This window comes from Betta splendens, chromosome 4 (genome assembly GCF_900634795.4).
Source record: "Betta splendens chromosome 4, fBetSpl5.4, whole genome shotgun sequence".
Lineage (NCBI taxonomy): Eukaryota > Metazoa > Chordata > Actinopteri > Anabantiformes > Osphronemidae > Betta > Betta splendens.
Window position 1 is genome coordinate 8,592,831 of NC_040884.2, and position 19,413 is coordinate 8,612,243.

General features: G+C 44.8%; 1 protein-coding gene across 38 annotated transcripts in view; it reads right to left on the reverse strand.

The window, feature by feature from the left end:
- adgrl2a (adhesion G protein-coupled receptor L2a) overlaps positions 1–19,413 on the reverse strand; it is a 168,555-nt gene that overhangs the window by 33,450 nt on the left and 115,692 nt on the right. For all 38 annotated transcript variants that reach the window (XM_055507909.1, XM_055507908.1, XM_055507913.1 and 35 more), the window contains 2 exons: positions 12,899–13,112; positions 4,685–4,794 (listed from right to left, as the gene is read on the reverse strand). In XM_055507909.1, the coding sequence (XP_055363884.1) occupies positions 4,685–4,794; positions 12,899–13,112 (324 nt within the window). The remainder of the gene's footprint in view (positions 1–4,684; positions 4,795–12,898; positions 13,113–19,413) is intronic.

Consider the following 19,413-nt stretch of genomic DNA (forward strand, 5'->3'; position numbering starts at 1 on the left):
TCAGAAAGAAGCCGCCGCACACTCACCAGGCTCCTGTCTAAGGAAATGAGTGGGGTTAGAACATGGGAAATGGTCCGATCACGTTCCTGATCTGGACCTGTTGCCTTATGACACAGTGGTGGGTGGACTCCTCAGCTGACAGCCAGCCTGCGCATCTGCCGTCAACTTGGTTCCGTATAAAAGGATAATAGATTTTTGGGGAATACGTACGATGCCAGAGATTTTCTGTTTGGCCTTGACTACAGTATAAAACAATATATGTTATTAAATACATTCCATGTGACTTGTTGCTGTCATAGCAATAATATAGTAGTACGTGTGATTAGCTACATCATTTTTACTATGTGGTATATCAAATATTATAAATGGAGCAATTGAAAAAACAACTTATTAAATTGATTTGATCAGATGCTAAAGTCTCTAAATCCACCCACCAGCATGAAGCACACACAGGTCATATTCATAAGTTTATTGAAAAAAGTCCATTTCTAAAATGTAAAAATACCTCAAAGCAGAAAATTGTAATAAGTATAATAATATAGCGTCACAGCCAACGCAGCGTCTGACTAATGGCAGTTCTCTGCATAACAATCTCATTTACTCTACCATTTAAAATGATGAAGTTGTATGTGCAGAGAAGGAACAAACACCAACAACCGTGGCCTTATCAAGGAGGTGAGTAATCAGTGTAAATCACTGGAGCACGATACATTAATCTGCAGCGGGTGCGAGTCCATTTTAATTTAGCCAACACGGGCGCGTTCACACAAGGCACTGAAGGCAGCCGCGCTAAGAAGCATTATCCTGGCTATTCATCTGCGATGACAGCGGCTGATTCATACCAACATACACACTGGAAAAGTAAAAACTAATTCAATATGACTTAGTACTATGGAAAGGTCACCAATTATAACACAAAATTATTATATATCTATAGATTATTTTACAAATACTTATGACATATTTATGTGGAAGCAAGCAATCGTCAATAAAAAGGATTAGTCTAAAGTCTAGGTCAGACTGAGTGATTTAAATTATGTGTTTTGAAAATTACAGAAGAGAAATATGGGCATTAAAAAACAAATGAATCCATCCAAGTCACTGTACAGCATGTAAAAACTAATGCAGGAAACCAATAAATCCTGGACTAGCTTCATTTAATAGCTCTGCGAAACCTTTGACATATAAAGTTTGTTTCTGTGAACTGACTCTGGCACATTGTTATTTAAATCACTTAATTTCTGCCTACAGTTATTAGTATCTGATTACGGGTGATGTTAGTCTCTCAAGTACAGACTGCTTACACCACTTTTGCCCCTAAGCTGCAGCTCTATTGCTTCTCAGCCACATAGTTCTCTCATTTCATTCTCAGAGGGCTTCTCCAATTAGTGCAGGTCGCTATCAGAATGTAAATCTGTTCTACCTGTTGAGTCTGACCTAGACTTCAGCAGGCGAAGCGCCGTAGCAACGAGAGATTCAGAGGGATCCGTGGGTAAACGCACAGCGGTCTGCAGAAGGAACTGGTTTGTTGCAGCTAACGAAGGAGTCAAACACAGACACAGGAGCAAACAGATCCACAACAGTCGGGTTCTGTGAAGCCGGCTCAGCCACGTAAAACAAAGGAGGCGAAAGAACAGGGAGACACGGTGTGAAGGAAATCTGGAAAGGAAAAGCCAACACGGGACGAAGACCTGATGAAGTTAATAGAAATGTAGAAATAGAAGGAGAAGTCAGTGTGATCAGAAACTGGTCAGTGGATGCAGAGACAGAGCCGAGGAGGTTTCCTGCAGATTGCACAGGGGAAGGGAAGAGAGTCAGTCACTTTGAATACAGCACATTCAAACAAACAAACAAGCACCCTACACACCTTCTCTAGCCCTCTGGAGGCTCAGTCCTGCTGTCTACCAGCTATTAGTCAAACTATTAATGACTGCTAATAATGTGGATTGTTGTCTGTGGACTCAGACAGTGCCTCCAGCCTCTTTCAAATGGTAGCATCGTGCAAACTACAGTGAATAAATAAAAACCAAGAACGGAACAGAAAAACACCACGGGGGACTCAAACTCCTGGCTAAACTTTGATTTTCATAATCTGGCCATCACTGTCACATCAAGTTGAGGGTTTACTGGCATTAGCATGTGATGAAAAATGAAACTGTTAGCGCTCAGGACTGTTCCTGCCTGCTGGCAATTTGACAAGGTTACAACGGAGATGGCAACTTTTTTCTTTTTTCCCACCAGCTCCTTTTTTTTAATTTTTTTTTTTTGCAGAACTGGCTTAATAAACAAACGCCTTGGCTTTTATGTTGCCTGATTGAAGCAATTACTAGAGCCAATTCAGCGGGTGACTCAGTGCCAGGTGAAGGCAAAATTTACATCCTTGGCTGTAATATGAAAATAATGTTGCTAATGAGGGCGGTTCATGACAAGAACCGAATGATGAAGCCAAAAGGGTGAAAATGGTGGAAATGGAGGCTACCCGCACACAGCGGAAAAATCCAAATTGCTTGCGCGGTTATGCGAAGGCAGGACAATAGGATGAGTGAATTAAGCAGGACATTACGTCGAGCCGGTGCCAAACACAGACGGTTATTTGTGTCAGCAAACGTCTGGTTGCATTTGAGGACCCAGACGGACTTTGAGGAGCAGTGGTTTCTAGTCAAAAGGAGGACACTGTCTGCGGCCCCGCCGCTGATCAGCTTAATGGGGATTTAATGTATTTTCTTCTCAAGTCTTGTATCCAAGCAAATGTTGCTAAGCTCCTGAACCAGTGCTGCGATTTAATCGCAAATCTTGGTATTTGGCATATGATCTTCTCTATCAACTGGACAACTGCGGTAAGTTCTGAAAATTTTAGCAGGGTTTTTGCCCCTGTGCGAAAAAGCTTGGAATATCTCCTGCCGTTCGCCTCCTCGGCTTCAGTCTGACTCTACAAAATGATCTGGGGTGTATGGATTTTGTTTTGGGGGGAAAAGGAGACATGGGGTCGGTAAGAGGAAAGCAACAAACATGGAACTCGCCTATAAACCACAATCTCACAGTTCACAACAGGGCTTGTGTGGGGGATGCTGGACTGGGCTGGTGTGGACTGGGTCGGACTGGGAGAACACTAAGCACTTACCGGGGCAGTTGCGATAGGAAACATTCTGTGTTCTTGGTCCTATTCTGGTTGGGCATGGACCTTGAGGAGCAAAAAGATGGCGCTACAGACATGCATGTTTGAAACTGCTTACAGTGAAGTGAGCACCGGTGTGGATTTTAGACTGTATCTGGATTTTCTGGCAGACAGAATTTGCCAGAATCAAGAGCAAACGTGTATTTTTCACCACACTGTGGTAGTTTTGACTGTTTCCTTGGTGCAGGAAGGAGGCAAAAGACAATCATAGCAGTGGGTGGACACGAGTGCACCTTGAGGCTAATCCTACTATTAAGGTTTGAGGTAACACAGCAAGACACAGGATCAATACTTCACTTAACTATGAGGTGAGTACAAAAAAAAAACAAGCAAAGAAAAAACAAGCAGTTTAAGTGTTTAAGGTTGGAGCCAGAGAATTTGACTTAGCCTGGTGAACTCAAATGCTCATTATTGCTCATTTCAATTCTAATTACAAGTCCCTAAAGCGTTGGAGGGATCGGCCTCCAACACGTTTTAAAGTAGTTTCACCAGCTGACAATGTTCACTAACGCATTCTTATTCAATGTGGGGGAGAACAGCTTGGACAGGTAGGCTGGTAATGAGCAGCACAAAAGTGATGTGTTAAATACATTATTTATATCTGCCTAATATCCTGTTTCACTTGACTCAAAGCTGAAACACATCTAAAGACATCAGTCTACAAAATACTCATTTGAATCCACAAGTGCTGCCAAATACGTTCTCCGCATCACTCCCACTCTGATTATTTCAGTTCCACCTGATTAGTGATTCTGGCAATTCATCTAAATCTTTGTCATTAATCAGTTTGTAAAGGTTACACGGGGGAATTTCCTTCACAAATTGCAGATGAACATAGCCGCTTAAAGGACAAAGGGGGATTTAATGCAAAGGGCAATTTAAAGATTGTTTGGGAACTCGACGATGATGAATATTTCAGCATCCGAGGAGCCGACAAAATGTTAACGCTATCTCTTCAGATGAAATATTGCCTTGTTGACTTATGAGAGGAGCCATTCTGCTCAGTTACATAATGAAACATCTGTTAACATATTTCAACACCTGTTGTATGGATGTATATTGAGCCATCAAGGAGAGCTGTGTTTCCCCCCTGACAGACTTCAGCACACACGGCCTGAGTAATGAAACTCGGCTGCCGTCGTGGAGAGCCAGCAGGACTCCCTCCGTTCTGCTACCACACAACCTGGCTCGTGGATCCGCTGGAAACACGGCGAGCATATCAATAATAAAGGCAGCGCCGAAGAGGAGCACAAGGGTTTCACAGGTCACACTTCATGAGAAGTTCACGGTGCGACACAGATGGAGGAGGAGGAAAGGGCGGAGAGGAGGGCGAGGGGAGGTGCTGCAGACGGCGAGAGCGGACTGTCTGGACCAGGCAGTGGGAGGGGATGGAGGAGGACGCGGTGACGCAGAGGAGGAGGAGGAGGAGGAGGTGGAGGAGAGAAAGGCTGAGGGCCGGATGGAGGGGGGGGGGGGGGGGGCAAGTCATGACACAAGGGGCATACTTACTGTAGGGCACACACTCATACTGGACCTCCAGGTACTTGTAGGTGCCTGGACAGGGGTCGGGGAAGACGTCGGAGCCCGTGATCACGATGCACTGGGTCCGATTGTTGCATCTGTGGGGGACAAAAACAACAGCGCGTTTAACGTCGATAGCCCGAGCGCACAAACACGAAGAAAATGATGTGACGACACCGATGCTGTGCAGAACTGAACTGAACCCCTCGCTGGCGTTCGGTGGGGCACATTTGCATGGGATAAACAACAAGTCTGTGTCTTTCGCTCAAATGTCCCGACTTATTGATTTGAAGCGGCTCCTTCCATCTACATGCTGAGTAGCTGGATGAGCCTCTTGAATTTGCACCCAAAATGCCATCAAAGGTCTCATTAATGATTAGCACTGCAGCCTCCATAATTATAGACCAGGAAGCAAAGAACACAGCAAAACATTCATTAAGGCGTGTTTGGAAAAAACGAAATATTAAAGTAAAAACAATTAGTATGAGCTCGGCTGCATTTTTTTTTTAAGATTCACGAGGGATAGGAAATCAAATGGAATTTTGTGGGTTCTGCTGGTTTAGCAGATACCACAGATTTGTTTCTTCTCATCTCAGTCCAACGCAGCCATTCGCAGCAGATCACTGTAAAATGTGGCTTCGCGTGTTGTCCTCTGGGTCGCGGCTGTTGTTTGGGGGCCGCAGAGTTAATCACCGCTCTGCGTCCAAATGTTATTAATATAATATTAGCTAGTGCAGTGGACCGGTGAAGAGCCGCTTCCTGTTGAGGTGCGCGACATTAAACGGCCACGAGAGGCTGGTAACCGGCGCCGGCGAGCTCTGCCGTTAAAAATGGCCACATTCCACCTGCGCGCGGCCAAAACAAGCAGCGTATCGGAGTTTATAGCAAAAAAAAAATGTTTCCATAACTACATAACTATAAAAGTGTGTTAAAATGAAGCACAGCGGAAAATGTTGTTGTTCTCATTCAATGCTTTACACATTTTTAATGCCTGCAATAATACTTTTTGAATATTATTTAGAGAAAAGCGTTTGTTTCCCACACATTTAAACTGCGTGTTATTTCACCAACGCATCTTTGTGTCTCCTTCTGTGTGTGAGCATCTGTGTTTAGTGGAGGTCTCAAGAGGTATTTCACTTTACTAATGACCTTCATGTAAGATAACAGATGAGAATATTAGCATGTTGTATTTGTTTTTATGGAAATGAATTACTGTTTTGGAATTAAAACATGTAGCCCCCTGCTGGGCTCATAATGCCGTCCTTGTTTGTGTGGGTAATATTTCACCACTCTGCAGCACTTTCCATATATTATATGGCCATTTTGATGGCTCTGCCCCCCTTTGCTTATGCATAAGCATATCATGGTGGAGCAATATAAATTGCAGTGCTTTATCTAACGGAATCCAATGAGAGCAGGAACGGATGTCTGATTTATGTTAAGCACGAGAAACAGAAGGAAATCAAAAACACAATTCATGGCACCAGAGAGACGGAGGCCTGCATCGCGTCTCCCCGACAAACGTATTAAACAACAAAACATAATAAAAAAATAACTCATATATCTTTTGAAACAATATTGACATAAGTGTTGATAGCACTTTCTGATATATTGCCCTAATTTTACAGGCGTGATACAAGGGCACCCTGATCTACGAGACTGCGTGACGCTTATTCCATCTCATCTGTGAAGCCATGAGCATCTCCTGAGACCCACTGAAAAAAGCCCTAATGACTTCTTCTATGCGCAGTCCTAGCCCTCAATGCCAGAGATGGAGGGAACATGTAATTGAAATTCCAGCCATAGAAAGTTGAGCTTTTGGGCTTGTCAAGGCACAGGTCTCAGAGTGCACACTAATTAAATACATGTAAAATATGATATCTCTGACTATCTTTTGATAGTCTGAGGCTATAAGGTAATTAATCATGTACATAATGAATATTAAGTCAAAGAAATCTTTTCTTCTCTTTTCTCCAGAGTGAAACATTTCTATTAATACCTTGATCACTTAGGATTTTATTTAAGCAAAAGTGCAAAGAGTGTTAAATCATTTTATCCTATAAAGCAACAGAAATCATAATTATCGCATTGAAGAAGCTCAGTGTGAGTGTGTTTTCACTCTTTGGTCTTGGTTCGCTCTTTTACACATTTATGATGCGTTTTAACCAAATGTTGCCTGGTTAAAAAAAATATATAGAAATTTATAATTTTTTTTATTAATTAGTTTAATAATAAAATAAGTGGGTGTGTCAATTTAATTTAATAAATATGTTTATGGCATTTTGATGATTTACAACTAAATAAGTATAGTATAAGAATTAGAAACAGATTAAAAATAGGAGCATTAATTAGTTAAAATGAGTTAAAAGTGAGAGTCATGCTTTTTTAAGGTCAGAGCTACTTTGTGCCTTCACGACTTCCATCTCCTCCACCAGCCTGTTAATCACAGTCAAGTATTCCACATGTAATCCCATCACATCTCTGACCTTTGGGAGGCGCAGACGTCAGGACAATTAGAGTGTCAAGGAAAGCGATGCAGGCCGTCTCTAAAAGTGAGGCAAGGTGTAACTGACGGCACTCCAGACACCATGTATCCACATGCTATTTAACATTTACCACCGCCATCATAAAGAGCGTCAGCAGAAGAGGTGGACATGAAGATAATGTACTGAGTGAATGGGAAACAGCCTTGGCCGTGAAAAGAAAAGACTCCAAATGTGTTCCCACAAACTAGTGGAACAAAGGCATCGCTGCAGTTTAACGCAGGCCTGAACATACATAAAACTCTGCCATGTTTTTTCTTTCACTAACCCATTTCTCACAACAGATAGAATTATCCTCAAATCAATGCGCAGGCACAGAGCTCTAACCTCTTCAGCTAATGTAACCTTTGCGCATATTTTGTGTATTGAGATACTTTACAGCTTTAATTGCATGCATCGGTATTCAAGGTAAAACTGTAAATAGTCTATTTGAATAAACAGGTTTTAAATTGAATTCATGAAAAATAGCCACGGAGGCCTTTCATAAGCTCTTGAAATTCCTCGTGTGATGCATCATGTCCTGCTCAGGAGTCACAGCCAGTTAAACTAGAGATAAGATGCTCCTTAATTGATGAATCCCAGATTGCTTTTCCGCTACTGCTCAATTTTCCATCCCTCAACACTCCAGAGCGTTCAGGAAGCCCACGCAGACAATTGGAGGACACTGTATAAAAAATAGCAGTGGAGAAAACAATGGGCGCGTAACTGGAGGAGAAAAGGCGACGTGAGTGAGGGGAGCGCATTACAGAAAAAGGCACAATCTACTTCCTGGTGCTCCCAGTTTGAATTTCAATCAAATTAGCGTCTCTTAAACTCAAAGTGACCCGTCTGGCTCCATTTCATCTGAAATGCTGATGAGGTTCATGGCACAATTATCAAGGCAGACATCTCTCTCAAGAGGCAAGCAAGTCTGTTGGTAGCAGAGGGGGCCACTGAAAAAATGTAATCATTTCCAGGGCCACAGAATGACAGCAAGAAAAAAAATATCTGTTGCAAACAGATTCACAACTTCCAAAACAATATCAGTGCATTTGATCTGTGTTTCAATCACGGTGGCCACGTAATGTTTCAGGAAATGTGTCATTAGAAATTAAGCATTAGCGCCCTGCTTTCATCTGGAGTTCTGATCCAATATCCTTGGCAGAAGATGTAATTGCTGTCATGTGCTTGTGTTTATGCTATATTTACTGGAGGGGGGGGGGGGGGGGGGGGGGGGGGGGGGGGGGCAAGGTCTTAGGGAGTCACGAGGACGGCCGTCTGACTCACATCCGTCTCACCTATTGATTTGTGAAGCAGCGAAGGTACACTGTCAGGCCACTGTTGGCAGAACACGAGCGTAATGCTGAAAACCCTGGAACAATTCAACTAAAACAAATCAAACACCGATGGCTTCATTCATATTTCTAATTAATTTTATGGCATATATATATATATATATATAGTAGATAGCAGTTATAACCCTGGGATTTTAGTTAAGCCTATACATTAAACTTCCCCCACATAACACTCTGCAGTTTTATATACATTGTTGTAATGTGTGGTTTTTGTTCCATTTGTTGTTTGCCTTGTGGTGATCACTGAAGACTGTTAATACACTTTTAATTTAGCACGTCGTCGCAACAAAGCAGTGGATAGACGGCAGTTTCATGGCTCATGAACTTGTGTACACACCTCCGAAAACACCCAGGCTGCATCTGGATCTTTATGAAATCTTAATCTGCTGTGCTTTAAATAAACACTACCCCCCGTATGTACAGAGAGGGAGGGAGAACAAGGCAGCGTGCCGTCAGGCGGCAGCAATGCCGCTCCTCAGAGAGCCCTGCAAAGCAGTCCTGTCACTGATATAAATAGTGGAAGCAGCATCATTCAGGTTCCACAACCTCCTCACACTCATCCTCCAGAACTTGGCAAATACAGTGGATGACATGCTCATGTTCAGACATGTCAACCAAGTCACCAAATGGGTGTAAATATATAAATCCGATTAATGATGTCACAAACTAACATCTTCCTGTTTTTTGTAATAATTCCTAAGAATAGGCAACTTTCTGGTAGCTTTCCTGTAATCAGACTGATGAATTTCACATTTCTCTTTGAGAGCTTTCTGCGCTGATCGATACGTCTGTGATGCGCTCCTTGGAAAACCCTGATCCACCAGCGCGGCAGGATTCAGCCATGTCATGTTACAGCAATCAATGGTCCTGTTATCGAATACTCAGAATGAAGCTCATTAGTCAAAGAGGAATCGATGCGCGTTGGCCACTTATTCATGTCCTATATCTTAATATTATCCTTGCAGTGAAAAGGATTAATCAAGGGTCGTCACTGTCACTGTAGCTGCTCCTTGAGCCTGCGATGAGGCTGCTGGACCAGATGGAGGCCGTGTACAGCGGCGGCAAATGCACCACAAGAGAATCATTTAAATACACTGAAAACACTATTGTAATTTAGCGCATATTATCTGAATGTGTTGTTGTTGCAATCATTACCATTGTCAGCCGTGCAGATGAGGGAATGAATTATTAACAACCGAAATCCTGAAAAGAAGAACATGAAGAATTGCTTTGCTGAATATTATTATCAATGAATTAATTATTGCAAACTGTACTGCCATGCAGTTTCACATCTGCTGGGGAGGTGTCCACGTGAAAAATTCCTGTACAGATTATCACCCACTTGAGTCGACTAATTGCTTGCAGCTGAATGTTCTAATTGAGCCACAACAGTCCTAAGGCTATTTTCATAAAATCATTGTGCTCATGAATATAATATGCCAGCCAGATATAAAAACAACTCCGAGTGCCAACAGGATCTATCAAACTCAGCGAAGCCTCCATCCAATTCTCCACACTTCAAGACCACATCAATTTCGGATGTTTAAAAGTGAACACAGTTTTCCACACAAGCGCTAATGTGATTTTTCCCCAAACGCTTAAATTAGTAGGCCGGAGTAATTACGGCAGCAAATATTTTTGTCTCTTCACTGCTTTATTGATGGAGACGCTACAGTAGGAGAGACGACTCTCCCCTCGCTGTGACTGCAGCCGCTCGCCCGACATATGGAAAAATTTCAGCTGGTTTCGCCGCAGCAGGAGCCAGAGCAGCGACCAGAGTCTTGACTCGTGGAGAATCGAAGCTCTCGGGCAGCGGCGCGATGGAACAAACAGTGCATTCCAAATAGGCAAAAGAAATTCACCACATTTCCAGGATGAGGATAATTATTTTTGGCAGTGGAGGCATTGTTCATTACATTTGTTTCCTATTTTAGTCTGTTTCTGCAAAATAGACGGACCAAAAAAAAAAAGAAAAAAAATATGACTAATTAGTCCCATATGCAGCCATGGGCATTTGTCAAGCTTTCGTTGAATCTGAGGGTGGACTGTTAAGTTTGCAGGATACGAGAAGTAAACTGCATATTAAAACCCAAGCGCCTGGACGTCACCTTATGTAAATATGTGGCCCTTTGCGCTGTGTGTTTTGCTCTGGATTTCTCCCCGCTGCATCAGACGGGGCTTTTACTTTCTTGCGGTGGCTCCTGAGAGACGTGTTTTGTGTAGCAGAACACACATACAGTATTTCTTCCTTTGCTCAGCGGTGAAACGCTAAAAGCGTGGTGCTCTCAGGGAGGAACGCGGCTCCGCTGCAGACGCTGGCGAGCGGCGGCTCCGCGACGCTGGGACCCGTTGTCACGCGGCTCCTGGCGGGTCAGGATTTGTGCTTCTGTGGACGCTTTTCAAAAGGAGCGAGGCCACGAGCGCGGGAGCAGGCGGGCCGCGGCCTTTCAAGACAGACAATGTGAGTCAGCTATCTGACTTCATCAAATAGGACTTGACAATAAGTCCCCTGAATACAAGGGCTCTGCTGTTTTATTTCATTATTTTTTATTTCCCAAGGCGACTTCCTAGAGTTGCTGACGGTCTCATACAGCCCAATATCTCTCTCTGTGCCACTCATATATCATTCTACCCCGCGCACTTTGACTCGCGTGGCATCCCTGTGTGACAACTGGTCTCGTGTATAAGGTGTCATTTATGCCGCGGTGCCGGCAGGACCCTGCTGAGGTGCGTGCACGAACATGCGCCCCGTGGGATTTGTTTTCCACAGTAAATCATCCTTCTTTCCACGTGAGTGATAGCAAGAGAGACAGTAGCTTTAGAATGTGGGGCGCCTCCGTGGACGGTGATCAATCAGGGGGCGTCGGGAGGAGATGAGATGCGTTTTTAAAGATGGCCGAGCCGAGGGCCTGCCGTCGACCCGGTCAGCAGGTTTACCAGCGAGGGTGAGGCACGTGGCAGCAGCACGAAAACAACTGCAGCAGTTTCATTTAGAGTCAAAAGAAAAGCAAATGAAGTCAAAGGAAAGTGTTTATGTGCTGTATTGTATGTACTGTCTCATATTATTTTTAGTATTTTTAACACATTTATGTTTTCACACGTGAACAACAATTTAACATCCTCATATTGTGCTGATGGGTTTGAACTGCAGCAGCTGTTGTGTTGGTGAAATGTTCTACAACCACAACATAAGACGCACCGGGTAATAATAACTGTTAGTTGTTGAACCCACGCAGCATCTACGGCACATGTGATGCATGTACTGCTAATTGCCCCCACAGCTGTGATGTAAATATCATATACTAACTGGAATTCAAATGTTTGATGTATACTGAAAAGTTAAAGACAACAATGTGTGAACTTTGTCTGCAGAGCTCGAGACGCTGGCTAAAGACGTGCACGTGTCCTGGAAGCTGAGTGTTTAGGACGGAAACCGTCCGTCTGTCTTTGCTTGATGAACATTAAAGTAACGCTTGTTGACCTGTCCTAATTTATGACTGGATTCAGAGGGGAATAAATCATGCAGACGACGGCGGCGGCACCTATTTGATCTAACAAGCATTTATTTTGTGGGTTTATGTTACGGACACACATTAAAGGGATTGGACTAAGAGCGAGTGGCTCAGCTTCAGTAATAAAAAACAAAGCTAACAGTAATAGACTAATGTTAGGATACTTAATCCAGATTGCACATTTGCAAGTTAATGTATTTAAGGGAGTAAATTACAATAGACAGGATAATTACCTCCTGCAGGCCGGATCAGGTCTGCAGTTTGTCAGTCGAGTTAAAGAAAAGAAGCCCTTTGTTTGTGGGAATCTTTATGTGTTTATGTGACGTTCATTTTCAGATGCTGTCTCTCTGTGTGACTTTTTGGTGACTTCCATATTTGTTTATCAGCCCAGTTTGACCTCCCAGTTTGACCTCGCGCCTTCTGATGGCGTTTCTAATTCTTCTAGCTTTGGGCCTGACCTGCCTCAGCACTGACACTTGGTTCGAGTCTTCCAGTTTATTGATGTTGTCAGGCTTCTGATGCCTTTTCTGTTTTTATTCACACACTCAGTTTTGCTCCTTTCAATAGAGTCCAGCAGCCCAGTGACAGGCACGCTCTTCTGCAAAGGATTTCACTTTCAATTGGAAGGAATGTGTGGAAACAAATGAAACTAGACAAATGGAAATGGTTGACACCGATCCAGATCTGGTTGCCCAGGGCAACTACACAACTGTTTCTGTTTAACCCTGTCAATTATTTTCTAAGGTTTCTGGGCAGATAGCTCATTTGCGAATGATTTTGTGTTGTGCTGCAGAGAGACGTCTCCAGTTTTACCTCTGTGACATGATCTTGTAGGCATCTGGAAGATAGCAGTTGGTGTTCTCCATCTGGAACGGGTCGGCGTCACAGATCTTGTCATCTGTTCGGCCATAGTTGGCGCTCTCGATCATTATGACATCACTTCCTGGACACCGCAGATCAATGGGGTAACCCTCGCAAGACAGCTCCCTCCTTACGAGGCCAAACGGCAACGCGGCTCGACTGAACCCTGAGGGAGAGGGGAGAGAGAGAGACAGTTAGAGAGATGCAGGATACAGAAAAGCACATTTGATCTTATTATATTTAACTACATCACTAGTACGAGAGCGGAGAAGCTTGATGGGTTTACTAGCTGGACATCAGGCTGTTGAGTGAACATTTCACATCTGAACCGCACCAGTGAGTTAATGGTGTTAGTATGTTATCCCCGAGCCTCAACTGGTGGAACTCCTGAAAAAAAATCAATACGTGTCATTAAAGTCTAGTTTGCTGACTAAAACGTCTGGAACAGCTTCGAGGTTGAGGACCCTGATGCAACACTATTACCAAAGCTGACAGATGATGGAACAGCACACACTGTATATATATATCTATATATAAGTCATGAAATCCTTTATTTTGTCATACAGTCATACACTAATGCGTTCATTTCACTACAGGAAGACGCCGCATCGCTAGAGACTTGTGGTTTACTCGCAATGCTCATTTTTCTATCCGAAATGAAAAAGTACAACAAGCATCTGTAGAACATGAGTGTAATTTAATCCACTTTGCAGAGCTGCCGATCGAAGGGAGGGCTGTTGGGAGGTTGGAAAAGAGAAAAGTTTGCTGCTCCGCGTGTGTGTGCGTCTGTGCGCGCGCGTGTGTGTGTGTGTGTGTGTGTGTGAGAGTGTGTGTGTGTGTGAGTTTGCGTGCGTGCATGTGCGTGCGTGCATGTGAATGTGTGTCTGTGTGTGTGCGCGCGCGACTCTGTCAGAGTGGGTGATGGTGTAGGAAAAATAGAAAAGAAATCAATATTGTGGCTTTGTGCTCTGCAAATGTGAACCATGCCAAAAGCAATACTTAAACTAAAAGTGAACTACGTATACAGCAGAATACATACCAATCCAAATACCGGATATTTTTAGTCAGATCAGCTTTCTGCAGCCATCATGCGCCAAGAATTAGAGGAGAGTGGCACAAAGCTTAAACGCTGCCAGATGCACCTCTGTGGACTCTGACTAAACCTCTGGCTGCGCTGAATAATGGTTTCCCTGCATTCTGCGGTGCCTTCGCCACCTCTCAGAGCGATTAAATAACAGTGTTGTTACCTGCGACTCGGTTGATGGCTATGTTGTTAGTGTTTCCAAGCATCTATTTCCCTAATGAGCTTTAGTTCACAGTCACAGGAGGGAAAAAATAGAAAAAATGGAATGAAAGGCTGTCGTTGCACTAATTTGTTTGGCACCTGGACAAGTCGGACCGATCCGTACGTGCAGTTGTTTATAATTACAAAGCACCTTTTCTTTTCATGAGTCATTCTGTTGTGTTCTCTGTGTGGCAACAGTTCACTTAAAGCCTCTGACTTCCGCTTGGTTTAACTGGCCTGAATAGTCTGGGTTCATGTCGCCCTATTGGAGGCTTCACCAATTAACTACCAGTACAATAATCTTTGTGTGATTAAATGCCGTGCTGCAGTTGCAGGGGATTAGCATTAGCATCCTGTGCTCTGGAGGCTAATGATGCCAAAGTCCTGCTGCTAAGTCTATACCTGTACATTGACCTGTCTGACCTCTGTAAGCCTTTATTTGTGTGGGGAGGGAGGGATATTTAATCCCAGACTTGCTCCTTCTGACAGCGAACTTCCTCATGTGACCAATAGGCATGAAAAAGTAAAGGCTTTCAACTGTGATAGGTTTCAGCCATCTTTCATTTTTGGAGGCCTTTTGTCTCTGGAGTCAGAAAACGAAACGCTTAAGGTGATAAACAATTTATCAGAGACGCTGGCTTGAGAGAAAGCGAGAGAGAGAGCGAGAGACCCGGTGATAAAAATGAAAACGCGGGACTTGACAGCCAATCTCCAGTTCACGTCAACGCGCTCCGGCACAACTCCGTCAAAAGCCAGCGGCGCAGCGCGCGCGAGGAGCCATGTTGAACATCAGTCGGCGGCGCATTACAGTTCTCCTACTTGAGCTCGACTTGAGCGTGGCAGATGTGTAATGGCTTGTAGCTGTTTTTTTTTTTCCCCAACAGCTGTCTTATCAAAAACGGCAAAACAGCTTTCAATTTGGCTACACAGGATGAAAATGAAATATTTAGAAGTTCAGAAGAAACTTCACTAATCAAGAGCTGCTGAAAAAAGATATGTGTATTCATATATAGCAGTGTGCAGACAGGCCTGAGCCCTAGCTGGGCCTATAGAAACCCCTAAGACTTGGCCAGCGGTACGTATTACTGGGTGGGACACGTCAGCCTGCAATGGCCTACTTTGCGGCTGGAAGCGATCTGGTTCTCTGGTCGTGAGCAAGACCAAAGAGTTTGATCTCGCAATGTGCAGCCAAACCCCATGACGCTCTGTGCCCAGTGAACACTGTAAAAAGACTTAAATCACTCCGCAGAGCCTTTACAATCTGCGCCCCTGGTTTAATGGTTTAAAACCGGTGAAGTCTCCCCGCGTAAGTAGGAAAACAGAGGCCGGACGGACGAGGAAACAAACGCGCTGCGGAAAACTGCAGGACTCGAGCAGCATGTCAAGCAAGCTGATCACAGGCTCCGTAATAACGGCACATTTTCATGCTCAAATCTCGGGAAATCAAACCAAATTGCCGTCCTCTAAGCGCACTTTATTTGCCAGCTGGGTGTGTGCATCATGGACTAAAGCATGGCCGTAAACAACCTCCAAAAGCCTCTCTCCATTGATTAGGCTCCAGGCTGAACTACTTTCCCGGCCTAGCGTTGGGTGGTATTTTTGGTACACGGGGAGATGAGTGACACAGATGAATCAATAGGAGGACACCCAATAGCTCAGCTATTTCCAGTCAAATAAGCATGTAGCCTTTATATCACTGTGCATAGAGTCATTCATTTCCTTACGTATCCGTAGGTTGGAAAATGCCTCCTATTTGACGGCAGGAGCCAAAAAGTCGCAGCACCGGTACATCCGAACCCACTCTGTGTGGAACTGTTTGCTTTAAATCCTTAATATTGTTTAACTCAGGATTTTACTTCATACTAATCCTATTTCACTGTTTTCATAAAGATAATATGACGCCGCCAAAACACCATCAATCATGCGCCGGTGTGACAATGCACTGCAATTACAACGGAATAATATGATCACAGAGAATCGAACACAATGAAAATCCAATGCTTGCTGTCTGACTTATATAATGTCATTATTTAAATAAGCCAGAAAAATAATCATTATTTGGCTCATGGCGTCATTAGCATAATTATCTAGAGAATGCACAATATGAAAATCATTCATTCTCCACATGGTAACAATAAACTGTGTCAGGAACATCAATATGTATTGGTGGTGAAATGAAATGTCACTTTTTTTCCACTTTATAAAATATTTACGTGCAGCTAAAATCACTTGTTGCTGGGTTGTTCCAGTTCTGCGCTTCCCAGGACCGGGACGCGGCCGCTCACCCAACAAAATGGCGCCGCACACGCAGGAACGGGGCCTGAACGCGACTGCAGCCGGGAGGTTGAGTTCAAGCCGCGCTGTCGACCCACGCGCCGCGAGCGCGGCTCTGGCTCCTGCTCAGGTTCTGCATCGCACCGAAATATTACAGAGGCCGATCGATCGCAGGAACGGGTTTTACGCTGCCCGCTCTAATTAAGCAGCAGCCAAGTGTAGGATCAGGGCATAGTCAATAAAACGCAATGTGGAGCAGCTCAGCCCGGTGACCATGGCAACGTGGAGCAGCAGAGACACCGCTGACCAGATCCTTATCGCGGCCTTGTTGACACTCTCCCTAATCAGGCATTCACCCACCAGCACTAGACCGGCGTGCGTCTCGGTTCCTCTTCATCAGCTCGGAGCTGAGCGGTGATCAGGCCCATTGTACGGAAGCGGAGCACTCGCTCGGGCCTCTGCTCATTTTCACCTCAGACTCAAATTAAAAAGTACGACTTTAAAGCGCCGTATATATATTTAACGACCAACAAGCAGAATGTGGGTGGAAGTGGTTTTCCGTTTGGCGCAGTTTGCTTAAAAACCATGTTCTCTGGACCTTTTGACGCACTGCACCCTCACACACAGTGCTGCCGTTGTCTCAGGACCTCTATTTCCATGGGCTATAGCACTTTATGACTCCAGTGGGGAACTCCTACTTAAAGCTTCCCAGTCTGGCATTTACCGCCCCGTAGAACCTCTGCGATGACAAAACGGTGAGAAATTCCTGCATGTGTGCGGGGCCCATTACGTATCGTCTCGTTGGTGCTGTAACGTTTAATTCTTCCTCTTTTCTTCTTCTCTCCACAGATGAGCGGAATCAATTGGAAAGTGACCATCTGGCTCGAACGCGGGTGACACCGGAGCAGAGGTAATGAACAAAATGTCTGTCTCGCAGAAACAAGGAGCCATTAGGATCTTCATCATCCGTGCAAGGAGGGGCGACCACATGGTCGTCGGGCAGCGACGCGTCACCGCCACCGCACCTACAGCTCGCGAGATTCACCCAGGAGTTTAACGAGGGCAACAAACTCCAGCCTCTGAGCGGAGCCGAATCATTCCGCTGTTGCCCGGCGCTGATTACGCCGCACAAATGACAGGAGGACTATTCTGCTTTTCATCGGGTCCCATCTCGCATCCCGTAAATGGTTTTCATATTAAAATGACCCTTTGTACCTTGAGTTACACATGCCTCTGCTGTGAGTCCAGCAGCAACGCAGGGGCCGATCAAAAGGCCCATTCAGACGCTCACGCTGCCCTCATTGTGGCCCCGGCACAAAAGGGGTCTCCAGATTATTTTGATATGAGACCAGATAATTTTTCTGTCGAGGGCCAAAGAGACGCGTGACAGGGACGCTCCCGACGCTTGTCATCCGCCGTTAGCGCCGCGCTTTGATTTTCCTCGCCGCTCTGGTGAGAGCCAAACAGCTGCTTGTAAATGAGCTCGCGCCCGTCCGCCATTATTCGGCGCTCCCGAGCCGACAAGGTCGCTTGCTGGGGGGATTTGGGGTGAAAGAAAAGTGTGGCCTATGGCATTAGCTCGGAGCCACAGGAAACACAGCGTGAGTCCTCGAGGTTCTGCCGCCCCACCCCTCCTCGCCACGCTACAAGCAAAGGAAGTCTGTGAAGGCAAAGAAACCTTTAAGTCAAGACTCTTCCCACAGTGCTGATTCTATAATCCAGAGATATCCTTTACAACAGAGCGTATTCTTAAGAAGTCAGGTCCACACGGGGAGGAGAAGAAAGAAAATATTGCATATATCCTGCAGAACAGCAGGGTATGGGCCAGACCGCTGACTCTTTGTGTGTGCCATTGTAAAAGAAGAATTACAGCGCTAGTTTGACAGATATTAACGTCCTCCAGAATCTCTTATCGTTAACTTTAAATCAAGCCTACGTATTTATTTCCTCCACTTCGTGGGAGCTGATGTCATCTCCGGGCACCGCTAACGGCGGATGACAGTCACGGGCGCAGAGGCTTTGTCTCCTCTGTAATTGCGTCCGTAACATCTGTACATTATTAAACTCTTTGACATGAGCAGCAGAAACTATGACTTATGCGGCGCGGATTACTGTGACAAGGCATCTTAGCTCATATTTATATCAGAGATGATCAGTGGGAGCTCAAAGTCATTCTGTGGGGGAAGTACCCATTGATTTGTCTGTTATTTCATCCATCCATCAGCACGCTGCACCGTGCCAGACTGCACAAAGCATATGCACATATGCAGGCGCACGCTGAATAGGTTTTTAGAAAAAACACGTATATAAACTCCCTCTTACGTTATTTTAGTGTCAGAATATAAAATACTGGTTAATGTTGGGCCTTTGAAATGTACGTGTGGAGAGAGGACGAGCGGAACACAGAGTGGAGGAAGAGCAAAGGAGCAGCAGGGGAACGAGCATTCCAACCTCATTTGTATTCTCCACCACCCAATTCACTCCAGTTCATTTACATCTCCACTACTTCCATAGCAACAGCAGGGGGGCTATCAGGAGCATCTTTGATATAGGTACATGACTCTGAGGAAGAGCTTGTCATTTCTCTGTGAATAGATGCCATGGAGGAGGGAGGAAAAAAACGCCTGCAATTTCTCCCACTCTGTTGGTGTTAAGGTAGGCTTCTTTAAACAGCATCGCACCCTGTCAGGCTTCCTTTTTATACATTTACTCGCTCCCTCGTCTTAAAGCAGCAGTTGTAGACGCCTAAGCTGGCGCAGGAAACGCCATCATTGCACAGGGGGGGAACGTGATCCCCGGGCTTAGCGCGTGATGATTTTACTGCGCGCAGACAAAACGCGGACACTTGTAAACGACTGGTAGCGGAGGAAGGTTCGCTCTAATCCGCAGGAATTTGAACAGATACGAG